General features: G+C 45.1%; 1 protein-coding gene across 2 annotated transcripts in view; it reads left to right on the top strand.

Moving 5' to 3' along the window:
- LOC138285083 (contactin-associated protein-like 5) overlaps nucleotides 1-26496 on the top strand; it is a 1227365-nt gene that overhangs the window by 684641 nt on the left and 516228 nt on the right. For both annotated transcript variants that reach the window (XM_069224601.1, XM_069224602.1), the window contains exons 9-10: nucleotides 10949-11098; nucleotides 13154-13325. In XM_069224601.1, the coding sequence (XP_069080702.1) occupies nucleotides 10949-11098; nucleotides 13154-13325 (322 nt within the window). The remainder of the gene's footprint in view (nucleotides 1-10948; nucleotides 11099-13153; nucleotides 13326-26496) is intronic.

Raw genomic sequence — 26496 nt, 5'->3', positions numbered from 1 at the left:
GTGAGAAGAGAGAAAAAGTTTCAGAACTTTAGAAAGCACAGAGAAAAAAAAAACTTTTTCTAACTTTTAGAAAACTTTTAGAAGTTTTAAGAAACTTTTCAGAACTTTGTAAAAAGTTTTAGAGACGAAAAGCAAACTTTTTTGGTTAAGTGCATATACACTGAACTGTTTGGTATATGATTCTCTTATGAAAAGTACAAAATGACAAAGTGGTAAGTAGTTACAAGTACGTATCCCACCGCTGCACAACCAATGTAGGAGGCTGGCCTGGCTTGTAATGGTTACCAGAGGTACTTGCACCTTCTGCCAGGTCCAGTTATCCCTTATTAGTGTAGAAGAGGTGTTTCTAGCAGCTTAGACTGATAGAAGGTAGCTATGGCAAAGCAGCTTAGGCTGAACTAGGAGACATGCAAAGCTCCTACTATACCACTTATATCATATGCACAATATCATAAGAAAACACAATACACAGAGTTACTAAAAATAAAGGTACTTTATTTTTATGACAATACGCCAAAAATATCTCAGTGAGTACCCTCAGTAAGAAGGTAAGTTATATACACAAGTTATGTGTACACAAACCCACATCAGGTAAGTAAGAGCAAGAAAAGTAATGGAAACTGTGTAGAATTACAATAGGTTGCAATAGGAGCAAATAGGTCTAGGGGCAACACAAACCATATATTCCAAAAGTGGAATGCGAACCACGAATGGACCCCAGACCTATGTGAGCTTGTAGAGGGGTGCTGGGAGTGTAAGAAAACAGCGAGGGTTAGAAAAACACCCCACCCCTAGACCCTGAAAAGTAGGAGTAAAGTACACCTACTAACCCCAAGAGAGCACAGAAGTCGTGATAGGGGGATTCTGCGGGAAGAACAAACACCAGCAGTGCACTGACAGCGGTATTCCAGACCTGAGTACCTGTAAGACAAGGGGACCAAGTCCAATAGTCGCGACAGTGTCCAGGGGGGGCAGGAGCCCAGGAAACCCCAGCTGAAGGTGCAAGGAAGCTGCCACCGGTTTGAAGAAGCTTGGAGTTCTGCAAGAAAGAAGAGGAGTAGGAACCTCTCATTTGGAAGATGAATGTCCCACATCGCGATGAAGCTTGCAGAGGCATTCCGACACAGGAAGACTGCAAACAAGCCTTGCTAGCTGCAAGAGTCCCGGTAGAGGTTTTTGGGTGCTCCTGAGGACCAGGTAGGACCAGGATGTCGCCACTTGGAGGAGGTGACAGAGGAGGCGCTCAGCAATTCAGAGAGCCCTCACAGAAGCAAGCAGCACCCACAGAAGTACCCCAACAGGCACTTGCAAGAAGAGTGAACTGGAGTCCACGCGAAGTTACAAAAGGGAGTCCCACAACGTCAAAGGACAAATCAGAAGGTTGTGCACTTCACGACAGAGTGCTGGGGACCCAGGCTTGGCTGTGCACAAAGCAAATCCTGGAAGAGTGGACAGGAGCCGGAGCAGCTGCAAATCACGCGGTTCCCAGCTTTGCAGTCTAGCGTGGGGAGGCAAGGACTTACCTCCACTAAACTTGGACTGAAGAGTCACTGGACTGTGGGAGTCACTTGGACAGAGTTGCTGTGTTCCAGGGATCATGCTTGTCAGGATGAGAGGGGACGCAGAGGACCAGTGTTGCAGTCTTTTGGTGCCTGCGTTAGCAGGGGGAAGATTCCGTCGACCCACAGGAGATTTCTTTGGAGATTCTGGTGCAGGGTGAAGGCAGGCTACCCCCAGAGCATGCACGACCAGGAAACAGTTGAGAAAGCCGGCAGGATTAGGCGCTACAATGTTGCTGGTAGTAGTCTTGCTACTTTGTTGCGGTTTTGCAGGCATCCTGGAGCAGTAAGCGGGTGATCCTTGGTAGAAGATAAAGAGGGAGATTCAGAGGAACTCTGGTGAACTCTTGCATTCGTTATCTGAAGAATTCCCCAAAACAGAGATCCTAAATAGCCAGAAAAGGTGGTTTGGCTACCAGGTTAGGAGGATTGGCTACCAAGAGAGGTAAGAGCCTATCAGAAGGAGCCTCCGACGTCACCTGCTGGCACTGGCCACTCAGAGCAGTCCAGTCTGACCCCAACACCTCTGTTTCCAAGATGGCAGCGGTCTGGGACACACTGGAGGAGCTCTGGGCACATCCCCTGGGAGGTACTGGTCAGGGGAGTGGTCACTCCCCTTTCCTTTGACCAGTTTCGCGCCAGAGCAGGGCTGGAGGATCCCTGAACCGGTGTAGACTGGCTTATGCAGAGATGGGCCCTATCTGTGCCCATCAAAGCATTTCCAGAGGCTGGGGAGGCTACTCCTCCCCAGCCCTTCACACCTATTTCCAAAGGGAGAGGGTGTAACACCCTCTCTCAGAGGAAATCCTTTGTTCTGCCTTCCTGGGCCAGGGCTGCCTGGACCCCAGGAGGGCAGAAACCTGTCTGAGGGTTGGCAGCAGCAGCTGCAGTGGAGACCCCGGAAAGCAAGTTTGGCAGTACCCGGGTTCTGTGCTTGAGACCCGGGGGATCATGGAATTGTCACCCCACTACCAGAATGGTGACAATTCCATGATCTTAGACATGTTACATGGCCATGTTCGGAGTTACCATTGTGATGCTATAAATAGGTAGTGACCTATGTATAGTGCACGCGTGTAATGGTGTCCCCGCACTCACAAAGTCCGGGTAATTTGCCCTGAACAATGTGGGGGCACCTTGGCTAGTGCCAGGGTGCCCACACACTAAGTAACTTGGCACCCAACCTTCACTAGGTGAAGGTTAGACATATAGGTGACTTATAAGTTACTTATGTGCAGTGGTAAATGGCTGTGAAATAACGTGGACGTTATTTCACTCAGGCTGCAGCGGCAGGCCTGTGTAAGAATTGTCAGAGCTCCCTATTGGTGGCAAAAGAAATGCTGCAGCCCATAGGGATCTCCTGGAACCCCAATACCCTGGGTACCTCAGTTCCATATACAAGGGCATTATATGGGTGTACAGTATGCCAATGTGAATTGGTAAATTTAGTCACTAGCCTGTTAGTGACAAATTTGGAAAGCAGAGAGAGCATAACCACTGAGGTTCTGGTTAGCAGAGCCTCAGTGAGAGAGTTAGGCACCACACAAGGGAACACATATAGGCCACAAACCTATGACCACTGGAGTCCTGGCTAGCAGGATCCCAGTGACACATAACAAACACACTGACAACCAAGGGTTTTCACTATGAGCACTGGGCCCTGGCTAGCAGGATCCCAGTGAGACAGTGAAAACACCCTGACATATACTCACAAACAGGCCAAAAGTGGGGGTAACAAGGCTAGAAAGAGGCTACCTTCCTACACACAGGTCCTGGTTGCAAGGCTGCTAGCCCTGTAGCTCCAGGAGACAAACCCAAAATGGCACTCACTCTCCAAGATAGTAAATTGCAGGCTCTATGGATACAAATCTGAGTCATTTAATCACCTGTTATGCTGTTGCCCTGCGCAGATGAATGAACGTTGCACGTTATTAAAACCTCTGTTTCTTCGATATGGCACAAGAACTTGTAATGAGGCCATATCACTACTGATTGCCTTAAAAGAACCATCTGAACTGAGCAAATTTGGGAAGTTTATTTTCCAGCTACAGCCCACTTAGACTTCCTTGATCGAAAACTGACGAATTGTGACCTATCTAAACTGGCCAAATATGGGTAGCCTGTATCTTATGTTTCAAAAGAACTAGATTAGTGCACTCTGCCTATCCAGACTTCTTTAGCCCAAATCAGATAAATGTGGCAAAGGCCCTGACTATGAGATGTGCAGTTTTGCTTGACTATTTCTTATGAATAAAAGGAGCCCGGACAGGATGGCTCCTGTTTTAAATTAAAAAACAAAGGCCGATATTTATAATTTTTTGGCACCACATTTGTGCCATTTTTTGTCGCAAAAGCTGCGCAAACCTACAAAATATAATTGTATTTTGTAAGTTTGTGCTGCATTTGCACCAAAAATTTCACAAATGTGCCACAAAAAAAGTTTAAATATGGGCCTAAATGCTCTGCAATTGCACTTTGCACTCAATAGCATAAAAGAGTGTTTTATTACTTTTATTACATATACTAAAATTTGCTCTATTTTCAATTTTAAATCCTTAATTGTATATGCAAAGGTGTTAATTAATTATCCATAATAATAAAGCTATTTACCATTTACTGCCCATGTCCCCTCCTTAGTGACTAAGGGCACTTACCACTGTGACCAATGGTCCATGAATTGTGTGGAGGCAATTACCCAGATTTTTATGCCATTGTCAGTATTGCTGACAGTGGCCTAATATTGCACATGTCCTATAATCTTTCTGAACCTTTAAAGTCTTTGTAGCCTGGGTGGTATGATCATTATACAATCAGTCAAGTCAACATATGTCAAGCTGTATGTGACTTATAATTTTTTCACCCCACCACTTCAATGAGGATTGTGACTCATAATGTTTTACTATGAATTTATATGAAAGAGGCAGAATGGGAGTATTATTACAGTTACAAAAAAACAAAATGGAACGCAAAATTGCACAAGATTTGTTTTAATTGTCTGCAATATTAATGCATAGATTACTTATTGGTAATCTTCATTACTCTGATTCTTCCTTATCTGTCTCATTCCTTACTAATGGAGTGAGTGTGCCCATTTACTCCATTATCCCACCCTTGTAAAGCTGTCTTCTCTTTATATGAAATATATATATGCCATCCCCTTCCTCCAACTTCCAATTTCTTTACAAGCCCAGGAGGGCTGCTGAAAGGAAGGGGGAGTGGGAGCGGTGTAAGGAATGGGACAAGTAAGGAAGAATCTGCATTACCTCCTCATCTTCCTAACCTCGTCCCATTCCTTACTAATGGGGAAATGCCCAAGCAATCAAACTTTCAGCAGCATCCATAAAATTCAAGAGACACCAAACTGTAGAAATAGAAGGAAGGAATGTATTGCTATTCAATCCAATCTATTTGTAACAATGCTTAGATATTGAAAGTGAAAGTATCGTTCATGAAAGTTCATACAATGTACCACCTTACTTACTCATTGAAACCAGTAGGATTCAAGAGCTGAAAAAAAGTTCAGATGCTTGTGCAACATTGAGCCTTTATTAGGAGATAAAGGTGGAAGGGGATGCCCGTGTAACCGTCTTACATATATCTCTAGTTGAAACTCGAGATTACTCTGCCCAGGAAGCTGCCATAAGCCCCTTATAAAGTACCAAAGTTCACGAACTGACTGTCAGATTGTTCAAGCTCAACTGAAAGGTAAATTTGAATGACTCTAACAACATCAAGGACAGAGAGAAAAGTATCAGCAGAGGCTCCTAATGGAGAAATGACAGCACAACCTCCTTTTCATGACAAAAATAAGAATTGATCCTGGGGAGAAATTTTGGATTGAGAGATAAAAAGACCCTGTCATCAAAGATTCTCAATTATGGGGGACAGCTCACTAGATGATTCACCTCCCCAAGTTACCTTGCAGAGGTGATGGTCACCAAAAAAAAACTTTAAATGTGAGAAATGTGATGGATACCTCCTGCAAATGTTGATACTGGAGTTTGAGAGTGGAAATGGATATTCCCTTGCGAAAACCCTCCTGGAGGAACTGAGAATATTTTCTGTGAGAGCAGGAATAGGTAACAAAGACATGTCCCTACATCAATAGCAATGGTCAAAAGATTTTCAATGATGTTCGTACTCTTTATTGGTGTAAGGTCACATAGATGACTGAAGAGAACAAGATACTGAGACAGACAGACCTTTTTTAAGAGACCTGCCTCTCAACCTCAAAACCTAAAGATTCAACTTGGTCAGCGTCTGTAGTGGAATGACAGGCTGACTCAGAGGAAAAGGGGTTAAAGGCAGAAGCCATTCTCCCTTCAAAGCCAAAAGCCGATAAAGAGGGAACCAAGAGGCCGTGATTTAAAGTAGGTGAACCAGAATCACCTCTGCAGGTTCTCTCAGGAGATGCACCAGAAACCTGGGAATCAGGATAATAGGAGGGGAGGTGTACAGGAGTCCTGGAGGCCAGGGATTGATCAGATCATTGGTATCCCCTTCCTCCTGAGTCTGAAAACGTGTAAAAAAAAGAGGGACTTCAGCATTCTGAGGAGAGACAAAAAGTCCACCACTGGAACCACCCACCTTCTTCAGATCTGGATACAAATTTAGGAATCTAGGGAAAACTCCTAAGATGAAGGAAAAACATGACTTAAAATATCTACCTGATTGCATAGTGTTCCTTGGATGTAAGTCGCTTCGAGGCTGAGGAGATTGGACTCCATCCAATAATTAATTAAGAGAGTCAGATTGAGAAGTGGAACCAATGCCAAAAAGGTGGTTTTCATATGATATCACTACCCGGTTTTCTACCTGAACCAAACAGCCTGATTCCTCAACAGGGGAGCAAAGAACAACAGGTAAACCGCCCTCAGCTTCTTCCAATTGGAGGAGTGACTGCTTTCTTTCAGTGTCCAAAGACCCTGAGCCATCTACCAAATGCCCCCAACACAAACTGTTTGCATTGGTTGTAAGGATCACTACAGCAGGAGGGAAAAGAGGAGTACCACTCTCCAGAGAAGGAGAAATCATTCACTGAAGTTTCTGATGGGCTGAAATGGACACTGGATTCCTATTGTCATAATTCTCTAGTGTGGAATGCCAATGGATCAGAATATGATAAGCCACATGGCCCAGATAAAGTCAAGAACATGGAATGATGGCCAAGGTTGCTGCCTAGAAAATGAAACAGCACTAAATATCAAGGCCAACAATCATATCTTTTAACAGAGCACAAGAAGACTAAGGCCATAATTATACTTTTTTAGCGCCGCATTTGCCTCATTTTTTGATGTAAAATCGGCGCAAACTTACAAAATACAATTATATTTTGCAAGTTTGTGCTGATTTTGTGTCAAAAAACGATGCAAATGCAGCGCTAAAAAAATATAAATATGGGCCTAAGTGCTCACCATCTGCCTTAAAAGCTATAGACAGTCCCTTGTTGACACCTCTGGTTTTCTAAAGCAAAGTCCAATTGAAAGCTCTTCAGCCTGGCACCTGTGGAAAAAAAACATCCTCAAGTGTGTGTCAAAAGAGTGCCCCAATACAGGGATGGAACCAGCAGGGATTTCAGGTGATGATAAGAAATCAGAATTGTTGAGTCTCCACAATCCTGGTTGTGTCAGACAGTGACGACACAGATGCATGATTACACCTTGAGAATGCAAGAGGCCAATTACTAGAGCAAGGATGTTTGTAAAAGTCTGAGGAGAAGACTTGAGGCCAAAGGGAAGCAATCAGAACTCCAAGTGGTGCTGGCCAATCACAAATCTGAGAAATCTTTGTGAAGTCTCAGCCACTGAAACATGCAGCTAAGCATCCTATCTTAGTCAGAAAATTCCCAGGAATGACTAAAATAATCACCTGCTGCAAAGCATTCATCTTGAAGTAAATTGTCTAAATATATACCAGGAAGACTTGAGAATAACAATCCAACAGTTTTAGATGAATCGTTTTTATGTGAAGTGTTATGGGGGTGGTCCCAAAAATAAACGTAACTTTACTAAAGAACTCAACCACCTCTCCTGCATGGGTATTTTAATAATAGCCTTCTCCTTTAGTAAGGAGGCAATACTGTCCTTCTGGGCTCTTTTCTTGATCATCTTCCGAGGCCACTAGGTTTGAAAACAATGAGGGTCTTGAAACTCTGTAGATACTTGTAATACTTATTCCTGTGTCACCATTTGTACCATTCAACTGTCACCAATCAAGATCCTGCATTGTTCCTGAAACAAAAGGAGACAGTTCTTCCACAGGGCTAAGGGACGGTGTGATCTCATCAGGAGGGCTCCTTAGAACCTTCCTCCACAATCAGTAAACAGGATGAATCAGAAGCCTGAGAAGGCTTGCCTCAAAACCAAGACCCACGCTGGTGGAAATCTGTTCTGCCTCACCACTACAGATCAGATCTTTTTCTACAGGAATCCCAATTCATTTGTGTTGGTCAAAATGGTTGGAATTCTGCTGGCTCGTAAAATACTTTTTGATAACCTCCTCAAGTTCCTCATCAAACAGTCTGCTACCAGGGAAATGCATACTCAATAAGCAGTTCTTTTGAGCTGCCTCCACCTTCCAGTTTCATGAATGCAAATGTTGTCTTGCAGCCACTGAACTTGCTGAGGCCATAACAGAATCCAGTAAATTATCAAAAGTGATAACCAAAAGGAACTTTTCTTGAATTGAAGTGGGCCAATACATGTGACAATCCCCACCTTCCTGGATTGCTGAAGAGAGAGATTGGAAATCCTTAACTAATGACTGATAAATATACACCTCATATATTTCATATCATAAAGAAAGGTTGAGACCAGCGTGTGCCCTTTTTAGGGCTGCCACTACCTTACTATCCACAGGAACAGTTAAGGAGACAACTTCAGTAAGCAAAGAAGGCTTCCAATGAAATTAGAAAGGAAGGAATCACGTATGTGGCAACTCAGTTTCCCCATGTGCCAATGGATAACGTCTCCCCATGAACCCAGGCACCAGGACTCTTTCAGGATCTCTCCATTCTCATTTTAGCAGGCTCTGAATTTTCAGGCACATTAGGGATTTATGGTTTCTGGAATTGCCTAAACCAGTCTCCACTAGTACTGGGTTGATCCACATCCTGAGGAAGCTGGACATTAAACAAAATGTATGAAAATACGGGCTCCAGGTCCTCCATTAAGACATGTTTTCCTTTAGAAGGAGAGTCTGAAGGAAAAAATACCCCCTCCTCATCATAATCTTGGGAAGCTCAAGGCAAAACAGGTGAAGGAGAGGAGACCAACCAAAGAGATCTGTGTGAAGACCTAGAAGAAACAGGTAAAGAATTTTTGCCATGCTGTTTATTGTAGGCGTCTGATAATTTCCACACCATCTCCAGAAGATATGCCTCAGACATAGAAGGTGAATGATGTCTATGACTATGCTCATAAACAATATGAAGGAGTCTATCTATGTGTGTTGTTAAGCGACACTAGCGGAAAGGTAGTGTTCTCAGTCACCGGTTTTCTGAGAAGTGCCTAGATCGTGAGATCTAAAGAATGACCATTACAGCTTGTAGAATACATTTTGATATCATGGTCATTGGTTAACACGTAGTAATAATAGTGGGAAAGCATGTTTTTTACCTGACGTGGCCCCTTTCCATACAGAAATAGTACAATTAGAAAGGATGGCCCTGTAGGATTTCGTCTGGGGGTAAAATGATTGAAACAATTAGAAACCAAATATGAATTGTAATGATATTTTTTTATCTAAATGAGTACTTATTTATTTGATTTTATCATTTTACCTTTTCAATGATCTTAATAACTGCAAAGTATTTTAATAGATTGTCTATATATATATTTTTTTACTTGTTATTGATAGGATGTTGCTTTTATGGCCTACCGCCGAAATAAAGCTGATGATGATGATGATGAGTCTATCAGAGGAGATTGTGTCTTGTGAGAGTGCTTGCCCATGGCTTATTGAGCAAAAGCCCATAAGGAGAGAGAACATGAGAGAAACGAGGATCCATAAATACTCCAAGGGTCCTGCAACAGCAAACTATACCAGACTCAGTCAGAGAATAGGCACCTCATGTAGATAGAAAAAGGTGAGAGGAGGGGACTCTATATTTCCTGATCCTCCAAGTGTGACACAGCAGCAGCAAACGACTGCCCAAGAGGAGGTTGAAGAATGAGGCAGCTGCATACAGGAACATGTAAACACTCAAAGGAAAGTAAGAGCGTAGACTGCATTCCTGCAAACTCGCATATGCGAAGTCACCAGAAATTTGTTTGCAACAGACACTGGCCCCTGGGATCAATCCAGTTTATTGAGAGCGAGAGCACTTGTTTCAAAAAATGAAAGCCGATCTCAGGGAGACACGGCTACGCACATGGCATCAGGGTAAAAACAACAGACTGCTCCTGGGAGATGTGCAGCTTTGGTAACCATTTGGGAGAAGTTTGCTATTCAAGCAGCCCATTAAATGGCCAAAGTAGCCTGCAGTGCCCCGGCAACCAAAGGCACATCTACAGTGGTTCCCAGCCAGCCATAACACACCCAGTCCAAACTATCCCAAAAGGATTGCTGCCAGCAACTCGTGAGGGCTGCCCTAGCACCCGCTAATTAAGTGCCATACTCATGTGTTAACAACATGTACAAATAATATGGCATATCTTCAGTAGCATGAGGGGCTACTGCAACATCTCAACAGCCCCATAAGGGAAGGGAACAAAAAAGAAAAAACTGTAAGTCTGAGGAAGGGGAGGTTTCATACACCATGAAGTTCTTTTCCTAAATGAAACAGCTTTAGATGGCTGACATAAGGGAGTGAATGGCCACAGTAAGGTATGGGATGGGACGAGTAAAAAAGGTGAGGAGGTAATGGCTTGGTAGCTAACCCTTTTGAGGCAGTGTACTAAAAATGCACTGATTTGTCATTATTTTGTTAAGAGTTGTTTTAGAGAAGATGATTCCCCTAGCATCACTGGGGAGAGGTGGGCTTGATTAGGACATAATGAAGCAGTGGAATAGTTCTTGCTCCCTGATAAAGCCTATGGATTCTTAGCTAATCTATGTTTGCATTTTGGCATACAATGTATTATTTGCTCAATTTTTAAAAAAAATATTTCTTGTGTGGAGACAACTCTTTGGTCCCTTATAGAGTAAGTCAGCTTTGCATGTGCATTGTGCAATTTTTAGAGAGTGTTCACACCACATTATTTGTAAAGTTCATCAATCACCATTACTTTATAGGTTTCTTTTCGACAGCGTAATGTATAGAGAAAAACATTTGTAGAGAATAGAGTCAGAACAATACTCCTTAAAAGTTTTTCATTTTCCTTGTGTGCCATGTCATCTGAAAAGCCTGTCTCTCTTAGCCAATTGCTTTTAACTATTGTGTTTTCTAGGTGTGGATCTGAATGATGGCCTGTGGCACATGGTTAACATAAATGCAAGAAGACAGCGAATAACCCTTACTTTAGATAATGGCGTCCCATCTCCTGTTGATGCGAACAACCTACTGCAGATTTACTCGGGAGACAGATACTATTTTGGAGGTGAGTGAACAGACAAACTCCATTTTAGTGAAAAGAGCAGTCATTCACGAGCCTTTGTTAGTAGCCTTCAGTTAGACATTAGCGAAGTGGTATTCAAAATATGTTCATATAGTTAGCAAGAAAAGAAATAAATATGGGTCATGAAGTCATATAATTCATCCCTTATCTCTTCCTCTCATCTCCTCTGTTCTATAAACCTTTACCATGCTACCGCCTCCCTCTTCCTTTCACTCTCTCTTCTCCTTTCTACCCCTGTCTTTTTTCTTCTTTTGCTCATTTCCTAACTCCTTTTTAGCAAGGAGCGCGCAAGCGCTCCATCCCCTGCTGTAATCTCTCTTTGGGTTTCTAACCATGCTCATTTCCCGTCAGTCACTTTCATTGGTTTGTAGGCTTGCCTTTTAAAATCTGCAAGCTTTCATTAGTGAAAGGCATGCATACGTCATGCCTTTTTTTGTTTAGCCCCCATCAAGTGCACCGGCCAACTACTTAAAACTTACGATCCTGTTACATAGGTAATTGCACTTTTGCAAGTTACATGGATAATTGAACTTTTGCCGTTAGGTTTCACTGCAAGTGAACTTTTATTCCCCTTTGTGTATTTGCTGATGGTGCAGTCGGCTCGCTTATGTGCAACTTTTGCTTTTCAGTTTATATGGCAACAAAAGTCTGGTTAGTTATGTGAAACTGTTGTATATTTCATTTTCAATTTATGTGGCAAGAAAAGTCTGGTTAGGAGATTACAATGCTAATAGCTCTAACTTGAGCAAACACGAGACCAATTGCATTGCAAATGCTTGTTACTCTTGGAGACACAAAAGAAAGGTAGAGTTACTTTAATTTTGTGAAGAAGGTTGAAGCTAGAGACCATGTTTGCTCTGAGAGTACGGAAACTACTGGAAACAGTACACTACATGTTCTAGGACTTTAGGATATTACTAAAAAAGGAAAGGGTAGGGCAGAAAACCATGCACAGTTAATACATAAACAATGGGTGGCAAATGGCTAAACTAGAACGGACAAGCAAAGCTCATCTGCTACCATGTTTGTATGGTGAACAATAATATACTCCTAAGAGTTTAGCCGAGCCCCTCCACCCCACAGTGAAGACCTACGAATCAAAGGCCAGATTGTCTTTTCCTGCGGTCTCCTCAAGGTCATATACTGCGTGATCATTTACATGTGATGTCATGATCAGGTTGAAATTCATGTCATGGTCAGGTTAGAGTTCATGTGATGTTGTTTCCTGTACATCTTTTGGTCATAAAATGTGGGCAAGTAAACCATAAGTGTACACGAAAGAATATTATTATAGCATCAAACTGGAATGTCGCTGGTTCATACCCATGCCAACCTGTGTGCTGCAAGAGGATGAAGGCAATGGGCAGCTTCAGTGAAAGAAGGATGTTACACGCATGGGTGCCTGCCATTTGTCTTCTTTCTTTTACCATTTCAGGAAAGTAAAGGCCTAATTCACTGAGTGTGAAAAATGGATCACAAATTCAAGGTTTTTGGGAACAGGGGCCATCAGAAACATGGTTGACCGAGGGCCCTTAAAATCCTTGAGGTATCCCTGTGTTTTGCTTTCTGAAACAGCAGTAATTTTGGTAGAGTGCCCTTTGTTTTGTGCACTTTGGTCAAATTACAGCCTCTGATTCCTTTGTATCATGCATCGCATAAAAAATGAACGGTCTCAGCCCAAACACTTTTATAGGATACAATTTTGCAAACACATAGAAGCTGACATATTAAAAGACTCTTCTCTCATCTTTAATGGTAGATTGTTGTAAATAGATGCCTAGTAAACTATTCCCTGTACTTTAAGATTGAAAATGAATACATTTAGATAATATTGGTATATTATTAAAGACCTGCCCTGTCTACAGCATCATTTTGTGTGACATTTCAGATTATCGAGTCTTGCTTCTTAACTTAAAATATAGCACAAAAATATTGCAACATTTGAAATGTCAGGCATTTTGAGACCTCTGGGGCTTGGAACCGAGCTGCTAGAAGATATCATTATCATCATTTTAATGGCCTTCTTTTTTCCCGCAGGGTGTCCGAATAATTCCAGTGATTCTCAATGTTTAAATCCCATCACTGCTTTCCAAGGCTGCATGAGGCTCATCTTTATTGATAACCAGCCCAAGGACCTCATCTTGGTGCAGCAAGGATCCCTGGGGAACTTCAGTGATTTACATATCGATCTGTGCGGCATCAGAGATAGGTAATAGCATGTTATTCCATAATGCAATTTTCCTTTCAAAGTTATTTTTCTCTGATTCTTGTAAAGACAGGACCCAAACCATGCCTGTAAAAGACTGCATATAAAAAATAAAATAGTTCAGAGTTGTTTTAAGTAATGTACCTTGATCTCATTATTACAGTCATTATTATTTTCATATTCCTCTTAGTCTAAAACTTGCAGCCCTTTCTTCAGAACAGCAGTAGGTTTGCTAGTGGGTACTGCTTGTGCTTACATAAATAACTATATATATATATATATATATATATATATATATATATATATATATATATATAAATAATAGGTGGAGAGCAATGGGGAACAATAAATGGATCATTAAAATGTCACTCGCAATAAAAATGGAATAAGGATGAGTGTGCCTCATTTTAGCATACTTAAATGGCGGCGTTTAAACTGAGCAAAAAACATGGGATATTCTAGTGCTTTCTCTATGCAAATTGTTCTACAAATGAGGATAATTGATTTAAAGCATGATGCGCGAGTGTGCATTTGTACATAGCATTTGAAACAGGCGGCAGCCGGAATACGTTGTGCTTGAGAACATTAAGGTGCTCCTTTGGTTCGTGGGAGAGCCAGTTGGTGGAAATGTGTGTGTGTATATATATATATATATATATATATATATATTCTGCCCACTGCCTTGTGCTTACATAAATAAATATATATAAATCTGCACATATGTTGTTGTTGGAATTGGCCTATCTGTTGTGCCCCAAACATTGTGCCTTCCTTCTTCTCTTTTTCTGACCTCATTTTTGCTGACTTTAAGACTCCATACACTTTACCACTGCTAATCAGTGCTAAAGTGCATATGCTCTCTCCCTAAAACATGGTGACATTGGCTCATACTCAATTGGCATATTGAATTTACTTGTAAGTCCCTAGCAAAGTGCACTACATGTGCCTAGGGCCTGTTAATTAAATACTACTTGTGGGCCTGCAGCACTGCTTGTGCCACCAACATAAGTAGCCCTTAACCATGTCTCAGGCCTGCCACTGCAAGGCCTGTGTGTGCAGTTTCACTGCCACTTTGACTTGGCATTTAAAAGTAATTGCCAAGCCTTAAACCCCCCTTTTTATACATATAAGTCACCCCCAAGGTGGGCCCTAGGTAGCCCACAGGACAGGGTGCTACGTAGGTAAAAGGCAGAACATTAACATGGGTGTTCTATATGTCCTGGTAGCGTAAAACTCCTATATTAGTTTTACACTGCTGTGAGGCCTGGTCCTTTCATAGGATAGCATTAGGGCTACCCTCATATACTGTTTGAGTGGTAGATTCTGATCTGAAAGGAGTAGCCAGGTCATATTTAGTATGGCCAGAATGGTAATAGAAAATCCTGCTTATTGGTGAAGTTGGGTTTAATATTGCTATTCTAGAAATGCCACTTTTAAAAAGTGAGCATTTCTCTATGCTTAAATCCTTCTGTGCCTTAAAATCCACGTCTGGCTAGGTTAGTACACAGCTCCCTTGCGCATTTCTCTCAGACAACCCCAAACACAGGATGCTTAGTCACACCTGCAAACATCTGCAAACTAAATGGGTCTTCCTGGGCTGGGAAGGTGGAGGGCCTGCCTTCACACAATGGACTTCCAAAACTTCTACTGGTCCCTGGCAGACATGATGGAACTGAAAGGGGACTTTGTGCACTTCTAAGCCACTCTTTGAAGTATCCCCCACTTCAAAGGCACATTTGGGGATTTGAACAGGGCCTCTGACTTTACCATCACAGACAGACACTTCTACAGCCACTTCTGAAGTCAGACACTTCTTGACACTTCAAGATACTCTTTGGGACAGACACTCTGCCCAAGAACCTGAAACCTGCCAAGAAGAACTGCCTGGCTGCCCAAAGGACTCATCTGGACTGCTTTTCTGAGAAGGACTGCTGCTTTGCTGTTGCCCTACTGCCTTGCTGCCCTCTGGCTCTGCTGAGAAGTGCTCTCCAAGGCCTTGGATTGAGCTTGCCTCCTGTTTTCTTAGGTCTCACGGCCCAAAAGACTTCATCTCTGCAAAGAACTCCTTTTGCTGCAAAAATATTGACGCACAGCCTGCTGGAATCGAAGCACAGCCTGCACCGCGGTGAGAAAATCACTGCATGCCAAACCGGAATGACTCAGCCTGTCTCCCCGAGTGGAGGTCTCCATAGTGCCAGTGTTGCGACCAGAACTTCAACGCATTCCCCACTGGATCGATGCATTGCCAAGTGGGAACGACGCAGCCCGACTTCCTAAGAAGGGGAATCGACGCAGTGCCTGCCATAGGAAAGAAATTTCCCTGCATCGCCCACAGGATTGACACAGGTCCCGTGACTGCGTCCCACACGCCCAGGATTTAGCCTCATCATCCCTGGGGTGCAGAAATACCGCACAACTCAAAGAGGATCCAAGTCCCCAAGCTGGAAAGCGACTCAAGGCCCTAGCTGTGTGGAAAATATCGACGCATCATCTGTGTGCACCCGGAGAAACCGACGCACACCTCCCTGTTTTCCATGCATCTCCTCCTCTGCGGTCCCTTGCGGATAATTTAGACGCAAACAAGGTACTTTTGCTTGCAAGAGATACTTATTTCTTATGAGAACTTAAGACTCTTTTTATCATTTTCTAAAGTGATATTTCAACGGGTACTTATCAAATACTGATTGTTTTGATCAGATAAATATTCTATATTTTTCTAAACCTGTTTGGTGTATTTTTGTCGTGTTTATACTGTGTTATTGCATGAGTTATAGCACAAATACTTTACACATTGCCTCCTATGTTAGGCCTGTCTGCTCAGTGCCAAGCAACCAGATGGTGAGCACAGGATAATTTGGAATGTGTGTGACTTACCCTGACTAGAGTGAGGGTCCTTAATTGGACAGGGGGGTAACCTGACTGCCAACCAAAGACCCCGTTTCTAATAGTGATGTATTATATATTTATATATATATATATATATATATATATATATATATATATACATATATAAACAAACATATAGAGCTATACATAGATAAGGTACTTAGGGCCAGATGTAGGAAACTTTTGCGAGTCGCAAATGGCCCGAATCGCAATTTGCGACCCCGCAAAATCGGAAATGGGATGCAGAAATCCCATTCCCGACTCGCAAAATGCATCGCGAGCCATTACCGACTTGCAAAAATAGCGACCCCATTTTGCGACCCGCAAATAGGAAGTCGCAATTTGCGAGTCGCAAACCATATGCAATAGCCACTCGCAAATTGCGACTAGTCGCAAAAAGCCCATTTTGCACTTCCAAGTTACCACTAACTCAGAGCAGGTGGTAACCATTACCAAAGTATAAAAGGAGACCCAGAAGGCATCTGGGTTACTCAAGATGGCGGAGATATGTGTGATAGGAATGAGGAGGAGAGCCCACGCCGCACAGCAGAGGAGGAGGAGGAGCCAGAGACAGGAGAAGATATACAGAACCAGGCAGACACTTTTCCAACAAACTGAGGAGAAGATTTGTGATAAATATAGACTCAGCAGTGCAGCAATACTAGATTTAATAGAATTACTCAAACCACAGCTACAACACCAGACTGTGCGCGGCTGCGCCATCCCTACGCATGTGCAAGTGCTTTGCTCACTGCACCTCTTGGCCTCGGGTAGCTATCAGGGGTCATTGCCGTGGCAGGTGGGGTATCCCAAAGTTCACTCTCACGGTTCTTCAGGGCATTCCTATATGCCTTACTCACACACATGTCCTGATACATATACCTACCCAGGAATGAGGCAGAAATCAATAGCACCAAGTTGGAATTCTACAGGATTGCCAACTTCCCCCATGTCATAGGGTGTGTAGACGGGACACATATACAAATATGCCCTCCTGCAAATCTGGAATATCTGTTCCGCAATAGGAAGTGTACCCACTCACTCAACATCCAGGTAGTATGTGACGCCCATTATGTTATCACTGACATGGTTGCCAAATTTCCTGGGAGTACAGATGACTCCTACATTTTCATACACAGTGGGGATACACCAACGCCTAGAACGTGGAGAGTTTGGAGACGGATACCTCCTAGGTATAGCTGAATACACCTTGCAGACATACACACAGGTCAATGTGGAACCCATCTATGCCCTGCTAACATTGTGCATTTTGTGCCAAACAGGTGACAGTGCATATGCACTTCGACCATGGATACTTACCCCGTACTTAACACCCAGCAATGAGACAGAGAGGCGATACACCAGTGCACATAAGAGGACCAGAAATATCATAGAATGGACCTTTGGACTGCTGAAAGCAAGATTCAGATGCCTCCACAGAAGTGGAGGTGCCCTCCAGTATACCCCAATAACAGCTTTCAAGATTGTTGTCGCATGCGCTATACTGCACAACATTGCCACCAGACGTGGGCTACCTCTCACCCCTGAAGACCCAGATTCGGAGGATGAAGAGCAAGAGCTACCACATCGCCATCATGGGGATAGAAGCATCACAAATCAAGGCAGACTGAGACGGGAACACATTGCAAACCAATACTTTGGAAGGTACGTGCTAACTGTCACCACACTCACTAATGTCACACACAAAGAGTCCAGGTGTTAAGTGGAACTAACAAGTGATTTAATTTGTGCAACCAAAAAAACTATATACATTGTCAACAGTTCAGGGGCTGTAACAGTCCTCCTGGCATGAGGACACATTGACCTCATGTGCCCCAACCCCAGGACAGTGTGGAGCTCAGATCCTACGCCGGCCTCGGCCAGCATGACTGGTACCAGGGGTGTCAGCAGTGCCCTGCCTTGCCCTTCCACTGCGCAACACCCTGGTGTCGCTGGCAGAGACACTGCTGATGGTGGAACCTCCTCGCTGTCTTGCGGCGTGTCGGCCGCGCCCCTGGCCACCTGCCGTGCCTCCATTATGTCAACAGCGTGGCTGAGATGGCCCAGTCCACGTGCCACATCACTGGCAAAGTGGCCCATGTCAACTTGGAGGCTGACTGTGCGCCTAGAAAGGCCAGTAGTGTTCACAGCCAGCCTGACTATGGAGGCAGACATGCGGTCCAGCCGGTTAAGTAGCTGCCTGTCACAACGCCTTGCACCCTCTGTCTGAGTTAGGAGTCCAGCCACAAGTTCTCGCATGGAGAGTGAAAGGTCGCCCATATGTGTGTTCATTTGTTGCAACTACGTGTGCACAAGCTGCATGCTACTGCCTTGGTTTCGCTCCATGTGCCGCGATGCCCCTGTAATTCTCCTAATCTCCCGTTTTTGCAGACGCTGACCCCATAGGAGTTCGGCCTCAGCACGCGTCATCGAGGCTTCCCCTGACTCTGCCTGCCGCTGTGATGGTACATTTACACGTCGCCTGCGACACAGTGGAGGCTCCATGTCTTCTACAGTGGTACTGTGGCTGGGACCAGGTGCTGGATCAGACACCAGTATGGCAACTGGTGTATCATAAGGGGACTGAGTGTTGGTGGTGCAGGTCTCAGTGGTGGCTGGTCCTGAGTCATCTGTTGGCTGCTGGCTGACCATTGGCCCCTGGATGCTTTGGCTGGTGGGGGTGTCTTGTGGGAGACCTGTGGGACATAGGGGGCACACTGTCAGTATCTACTATCTGTTATCAACTTCCTAATAAACTGTTGCCTATCAACTGCCTACTTGACTACATTGCCCATAATGCACCATTCTGGTGGTTGCAACTCTGAAATGGAGCTATTTTGGTTGTGCATGCTACTGTGTACAAGGTAGGTGGGGGTATGTCATTATTGAGGGTACATGCATGTCTCATGGTACTCACCGGTTGATGGTCCTGGCTCTGATGTATCCAGCTCTCCCATCCCGCACACTGCCTCAGGCTCAAGGGTCTCCTCTACTCTTTCCTCCAGGGGTGTGGGTGGTGGTATTGTGGACGGTCCCCCTCCAGTGCCCCTCACCCCCCGGAGCCGCTCTGCCACCATCTCCTTGGTCCGGGAGCGCAGGTCATACCACCTTTTTTTGAGTTCTTCGATGCTCCGGTGGCTGACACCCAGGGAGTTCACTTTGTCTTGGATGTCCATCCATATTTTTCTCTTTTCCACCTTTGGCACGGTGAGGGCTGCCCTCCCAAATAGTTGGTCATGGTGCTGGCAGCACTCCTCTGTCAGCACCTCCAGCTCTTTCTCTGCAAATTTGAGTTTGCGCTTCCTTGGTGTCTCAGCCATGGTAGCTGCTGTTCCCTCTGTTTGCAGTTTTGCTGTTAAAATGGGTGTGGTCCTCCCTCCTCCCAGGTGTATTTGTAAACTTCCTGGCTGTGATGTCATCATCATGAGCCAGGAAGTGTTTTCCAGAGTGTTCTGCAGCACCTGCATTCAATTTGCAGCACAGTCGCAATTTGCGACACTCACTCGCAAATTGCGTGTTCGTTTTTAGCGCGGTCGCAAAAAGCGACCTCGCAAACAGCGGACTCGCAATCTGCGGTGCAACTTCAATTGTGAGTCGCAAATTGAAGTCACGTTTTCTTCTTGGATACCATTTAGCAAGTCGGAAATTGCGAGTCGCAACGACTCGCAATTTCCGACTCGCTAAATTTTTCCTACCTATATCTGGCCCTTAAAGGCATATTTACAAGCCCCTGTGCCTCCTTAGGCCACCCCAGCATCATTTTGTTTCACACTAAGGGCCACATTAGGGAGGCTGCCACTGTGCACCATATTTACAAAGTGGCACAATGCATGCATTGCGCCACTTTGTAGCCTGCGCAAGGTATAATGTATGCAAGGGGGGGGGGCATTTCCACGCAGGGAGGCCAAAAAAAGATGGCACAGTGAAAGTTACAAGATTTCACTGCACCATTTTTTACGTCATTTTTACCTCCTGCTCAGGGCAGGCATTAAGGGCCTTATTTATACTTTTTGGTGCAAAACTGCACAAAGCAGTTTTTCCCCAAAAAGTTTTGCACCGGCTTGCACCATATTTATGGAATGGATAAGCCGGTGCAAAGGGTAGGCTAGCTTTAAAAAAAAATGACGTTAGGCAGTTTTGAGTCAAAATAAATGATTCTGACCAGATTAGCATCATTTTTTGACGCTAAGGGGCATATTTATACTCTGTTTGCACTGAATTAGCTTAATTTTTTTTTACTCTAATTCAGTGCAAAACTAACTCCATATTTATACTTTGGTGCTAGACCCGTCTAGCACCAAATTTATGGAGTTAAAGTCATTTTTTGGAAGTGGAAACCTACCTTGCCTTAATGAGATGCAAGGTAGGCGTTCCCGTGCAAAAAAATGACTCTATGGCCTTAACACCATATTTATACTCCCATGTAAAAACGGTGCAAGGGAGGGAGGAGGGGTCAAAAAATGGGGCAAAGCTTGCTTTGCCCCATTTTTTAAGACCTGAGTCAGGGCAGGTGTTAGGGGACCTGTGGCCCTATTTCCATGGTGGAACACCATAGAATAAGCCCAGAGGTGCCCTCCCTAGGCCCTAGGGGCACCCCCACCCACACTAGAGGGACTGCGAGGATGGGGGACCCCATACATGGCACCGGGTGCAATGGCCATGCCCAGGGGACCCCTGTCCTCAGTGCTGGCCAGTGGGGTGGTGGGCATGACTCCTGCCTTTTGTAAGGCAGGAGTCATGTGGCATGGTAGGTTTAGCACCATAAAATGACGCTAATCTGGTTAGCACCATAAAATGACGCTAATCTGGTTAGAGTCATTTTTTTTTACTCTAGCCTGCCTAAAGCCATTTTTTGGTGCTAAACCCTCTTCTTCTATACTGCCAGCCCCACCCGACTAAAGTCATTTTTTTAAACTCTAGCAAAAAGTATAAATAAGGGCCAATATTTTGTAAGTTTGTGCCACTTTATTGTCATAAAATGACATTAATGCGGTGCAAAAAAAGTTTAAATCAGGGCCTTGGTGCTAGATGGGTCTAGCACCAAAGTATAAATATGGAGTTAGTTTTGCACCGAATTAGAGTAAAAAAAAAATGACACTAATTCAGTGCAAACAGAATATAAATATGCCGCAGAGTATAAATATGCCCCTAAATATGGCGTTAAGGCCATAGAGTCATTTTTTGCACGGGAACGCCTACCTTGCATCTCATTAAGGCAAAGTAGGTCTCCACTTTCAAAAAATGACTTTAACTCCATAAATTTAGTGCTAGAGGGGTCTAGCACCAAATTATAAATATGGAGTTAGTTTTGCACCGAATTAGAGTAAAAAAAAATGACACCAATTCGGTGCAAACAGAGTATAAATATGCCCCTAAATTGACAATACCATTATAACCTATGGGCCTCCCTGTGCTTTGTTGGGCTAGCACCATACTTTATGGCACCAATCCAGCAAAGCTCCACAATAGCGCCATAAACTATGACGCTATTGTGCTAATGTGTGCCATGGTGCACTGTATAGTAAATACAGAGCTACCATGGTGATGTTAGGGAGGCTCAGGGTGATGGAAGAAAAGTGGCGCATCAGAGCTGATGCACCACTTTCTTGTAAATATGCCCCCAAGATTTTAATGAACACTAAAAAAAACTCTTATAAATTGTTGGAAAGTGGATTGTTGGTAAGGGCAGGTAAGTACACTTAGCAATAGGCCACTAACCCCCACTAGGTTCAGTTAGGTCTCAATAAGTTAACCCCAGTTCAACCCTTGGTAGCTTGGCAACGAGCAACAAGGCTTAACTTAGGAGACAAGTGTGTAAAGCATTCATGTATCACAAAAGAGTAATAAAATCCCAAACCACTTTATAAAAATAGGAAATATTTGTATCAGTAATGTGACATCAAAACGAAGGAAATTAGATAAGTTGAACCGGTTATATGAATTTCTAAAGACTTAGGCCCTCATTATGACGTTGGCGGTAAGTACTGCTTACTGCCATGCTGACTGCCGCCACCATACCGCCGTCACAGCGGATCACCCCTACCCATATTATGAAACACACATAGCAATTTGTCACTATACAGCCACATACACAAGTCCACCAGCCCAAAGGTCAGTGATAAACTGGCGGTATCCAAACCCACACCGTTACGCCAACAGAACTCCACCTTTACTCTCACACCCATCACTCCTCCACCTGCCACACACCCCACCATCACAACCCACCCATCCCAATACCAAGGCCTGCATGCAACACCAATGCATGGACACCCATCACAGACCTGCATGGACAACTATCACTAAAGCGTGCACACTAGAGGGAAACAGCTAGCCCACCAAATAACAACTCAGACAAGGCAAAGCTGCCAGGGCAAAAACAACCATAGAGGGCAACACACCCATGTACAAGATGTCACACGCAGAAACAATAACACTGCATTTACATCCCCACAGGTCCCCCAGCCAACGTCATCGGAGAGGAGGTGCCAGCAATACCCTGTCCCCCCCAGAAGAGGCCCACAGTGGTGACAGCAGCTCTGGACGCCTGGATCTGGATGACCAACCTGGCCCATCAGGGATCTCCAGACAGTCGGTAACCCAGGCACAGTCCCATACCACCACAGAGCCTCCCCCCTCAGGAAACACCAGCACAGTACCCACCCAGCCGGCACATACCTCTGTCCCCAGGACATGTCAATCAGCAGTGTGTCCACCACTACAGGGACCCCAGGCCACCCACAAACACAGGATGATCAGGGATCTGGGGTCAGTGGCAGTGGGAACACGGTTCAGGGGACAGAGGCACAGGACAACAGGGAAGCTGGGAGGACTGCTGTGCGACAGGGGGAGGACAGGCCCAGGGAACCGACTCTGCAGGAGGCACTCACCGTGATCCTGGAAGCATACCACCATTCCCAGGAGACGATGGGCCAGATACTGGACAAATGCAGGAGAACCAGCAGCTGCAGGAAAGACAGTACCTGGGGATCAGGGAGGACTTGAAGGACATCAGCACCACCCTGGTCACCATTGCAGTGGGTGCTGGGAGACATGGCCAACACTATGAGGGAGGAAATGGCACACCACTGGGCCCCTACCACTAGCCACACCGATGAACAGCCCTCCACCTATGCCTTCGCTAGTGGACTAGAGGCCCCACCAAAGAACCAACAGGCCACCAGCACCCCTCCCCCTCCAGAAGGAGAACCACCCCACAAACATTCCCTGTGATCCAGGCAGAAGCCAGAGACTATTGCCAAGACCCCCACCATTAAATAGGACTCGCCTGAATGTCACCCTTGTGTCCCACCCTGCCACCCTGTCCACCTTGAACTTCCATTGCTCCCCTTCCTATGCCCCCTTAGACAATGCACCTGTGATCCACATAGATTGGACTCTATCCTGGACTTTCCTCCTCCATCACCCCAGCCCATTGCACATCCCCTTCTACTTGTTAGCACTTAAATATACACCCTTTGAAAAAATACAAGTATGGAGTATGTCAATTGATTTAACTATGTATTAGTTAAACAAGGTATAAACACTGCAATACAACTGTACAATAATGTAAACATAGGAATGACCTGTAGTTGGCTGCAGCCAACACACCAGGAGCGATAGTGGGGCACAAATATCTACAAATAGAGATGCCAAAGGGTACAGTGAGTGGCCATAGAAGTGGGAAAATCAGCCTGCCAGTGACAATGTCAAACACAAAACTGTCAATTAAAAGTGAAGTTGCGCTCTCTTATCTGCGTGTCATTGCAAGTATTAACGAATTATTGCACTTCTGTTGTCCTCATCCTCTGCCTCCTCATCTTTACTGTCCACAGGGTCCACTGCTGCTACACGCCCATCTCCAGCCTCATCCTCCTGCAGAAAAGGCACCTGGCGACGTAAGGCAAGGTTATGCACCATACAGCATGCCATGATGATCTGGCAGACCTTCTTGGGTGAGTAGTACAGGGAACCACCTTTGAGATGGAGGCAACAAAACCTAGCCTTCCATAGGCCGCATGTCCTCTCTATAATTCTTCTTGTTCGCCTATGTGCCTCATTGTAACATTCCTCTGCCCTTGTCCTGGGATTCCTCCCAGGGGTCAGTAGCCATGAGAGGTTGGGGTAACCAGAGTCACCTGCAAATATCGAGGAACACCTGTTAGACACACACTAACCCTTAGGGCCCACACCATACCCATACACCAACATTTACTGGGTGGGAACCAGGGCTCACCTATTAGTCACACCCAGTGCCTCTGGAGTTGAGCCATCACATATGAGATGCTGCTATTCTTCAGGACAAAGGCATCATGCACAGACCAGGATACATTGCATTGACATGGGAGATGTAATGGTCCGCCAGGCACACTATCTGCACATTCATTGAGTGAAAGCTATTTCGATTTCTGAATACCTGTTCATCTCCCCTGGGGGGGGGGACAAATGCAATATGTGTACCATCAATTGCCCCAGTAATCTTGGGGATATGTACCATTGCACAGAAGTCAGCCTTCACTGTGGCCAAATCTTCCACCTGGGGAAATACAATGTAGCTTCACATGTGCTTAATCAGGGCAGACAACACTCTGGTCAGCACAATTGAGAACATTGGCTTTGACATTCCTGCTGCCAAGCCCACTGTCACTTGGAAAGAACCAGTTGCCAGGAAATGGAGCACTGATAGAACTTGCACGAGAGGGGGGATCCCAGTGGGGTGATGGATAGCAGATATCAAGTCAGGCTCCAATTGGGCACAATGTTCTGTGATTATGTCCCTGTCCAGTCTAAAGTTGAGGATAATGTGCCTGTCCTCCATTGTTGCCAACTCCATCAGGGGTCTGTACACAGGGGGGTGTCTCCATCTCCTAATCATCCGCAGCGGTTGCAATCTATGGGGAAAAATGGTGAGCAGCTGGTCAGTATCTCATATTTCCAAACAATACACTTCATTGCATGTTGTGATTATAACAGTATATTGCTGGGTAGGTCCAAATGGTGCTTATGTGTACTGTGACGCAATTAGTTGCCATGGCCTGCAACCCCTCCTGAAATGGTGTCCGCCTGTCCTGTACGGAGGGACATGTGGAAATTAGGTAATTCCGCTGACGTTGTGCACCATTGCGGGAGGCGGTCAAGAACCGCCATGCAACTCCTCATTGGTTATTATTGGGCCCTATGGGTTACAATAGCCAATGGTGATGCACGTGACGGTATGCACCACCATGGACGTGACCGCCATTTTCTATTTGTTCATTCACTTGGTACCTGACCTTCAACAGGAGAGGACATACACTGCATGTACTGCTGTGACCTGTGTCTTCAACCGACCATGGCTCGTGTCACTGGAGAATGGGCCCCTGCCTTCAAAGCGGTGGAGTTGAAGAGACTGGTGGATGGGGTCCTACCTCAGTACTGAAATGCTGTATGGGACACCAGACCAACAGGTGAGTACACTGGGAGCACGATGCATTGGGCATTAATGCATGAAGTGCTGTGTGTGAAAGCCTCGTGTAGGGTGGGAGGGTTCGTGGCAGGGCCCACGGCAGCGTGCTGCATGTCTGTTCGGCTATGTCTGTGCGTAAGGGGACTGATACCTTTACCTATGTGTATTTCTCAGCAGGTCAGCGCCCATCAGAAAAAGGGTATATGGCTTGCCATCGCCAGGGACATGTGGACCGTCGGGGGCTGCGGCAGGCGAAGCACCCACCGTCATAAATGGTGGGAGGACCTGAGACGCTGGGCACGGAAGACGGTGGAGGCCAAGCTGGGGATGGCCTCCCAATGAGGAAGGGGTGCACGTTGAAACCTGACCCCCCTGGTGGCCCGCATACTGGCGGTGGCCTATCTGGAGCTGGATGGGCACTTGGGGCATCACAGCAGCCACAAGGGGGTGAGTACAGTGACCCAATATACTACTTACGCGTGGTGGGCTTATATCCGGGTGGGGGATGTGGGCTTGTGGGTGCCCTTAGGCTAGGCCGGATGTTGTAGGGTAGGTCCCATGTTGTGAAGGGTCTGATGTAAACTTCCTCCAACCAAGCTAGTAGGCATCCAGTACTGTGCAGGGTTCTGTTGCAGGTATGCAGGTATGCTGCAATTGGCGTTAGGTGTCCATGTCCATGGGCTGGTGACTAGCATTGTGACTGTTAGTACATTGCCTAGTGCGTAGGACTGTTCACTGTGTGTGTGTTTTGTGTACGCCAACGGTGGTGGTGTTGCTGCCATTGATCAAGTGTATCCTTTGTCTCTTCCTCCCCTTTTTGTTCTGTCATCCTGTCCTTATGTGCAT

The sequence above is a fragment of the Pleurodeles waltl genome, chromosome 3_1 (assembly GCF_031143425.1).
Source record: "Pleurodeles waltl isolate 20211129_DDA chromosome 3_1, aPleWal1.hap1.20221129, whole genome shotgun sequence".
Lineage (NCBI taxonomy): Eukaryota > Metazoa > Chordata > Amphibia > Caudata > Salamandridae > Pleurodeles > Pleurodeles waltl.
Note: the sequence above shows the minus strand (reverse complement) of the source record. Positions and strands in the feature narration are given on the sequence as shown.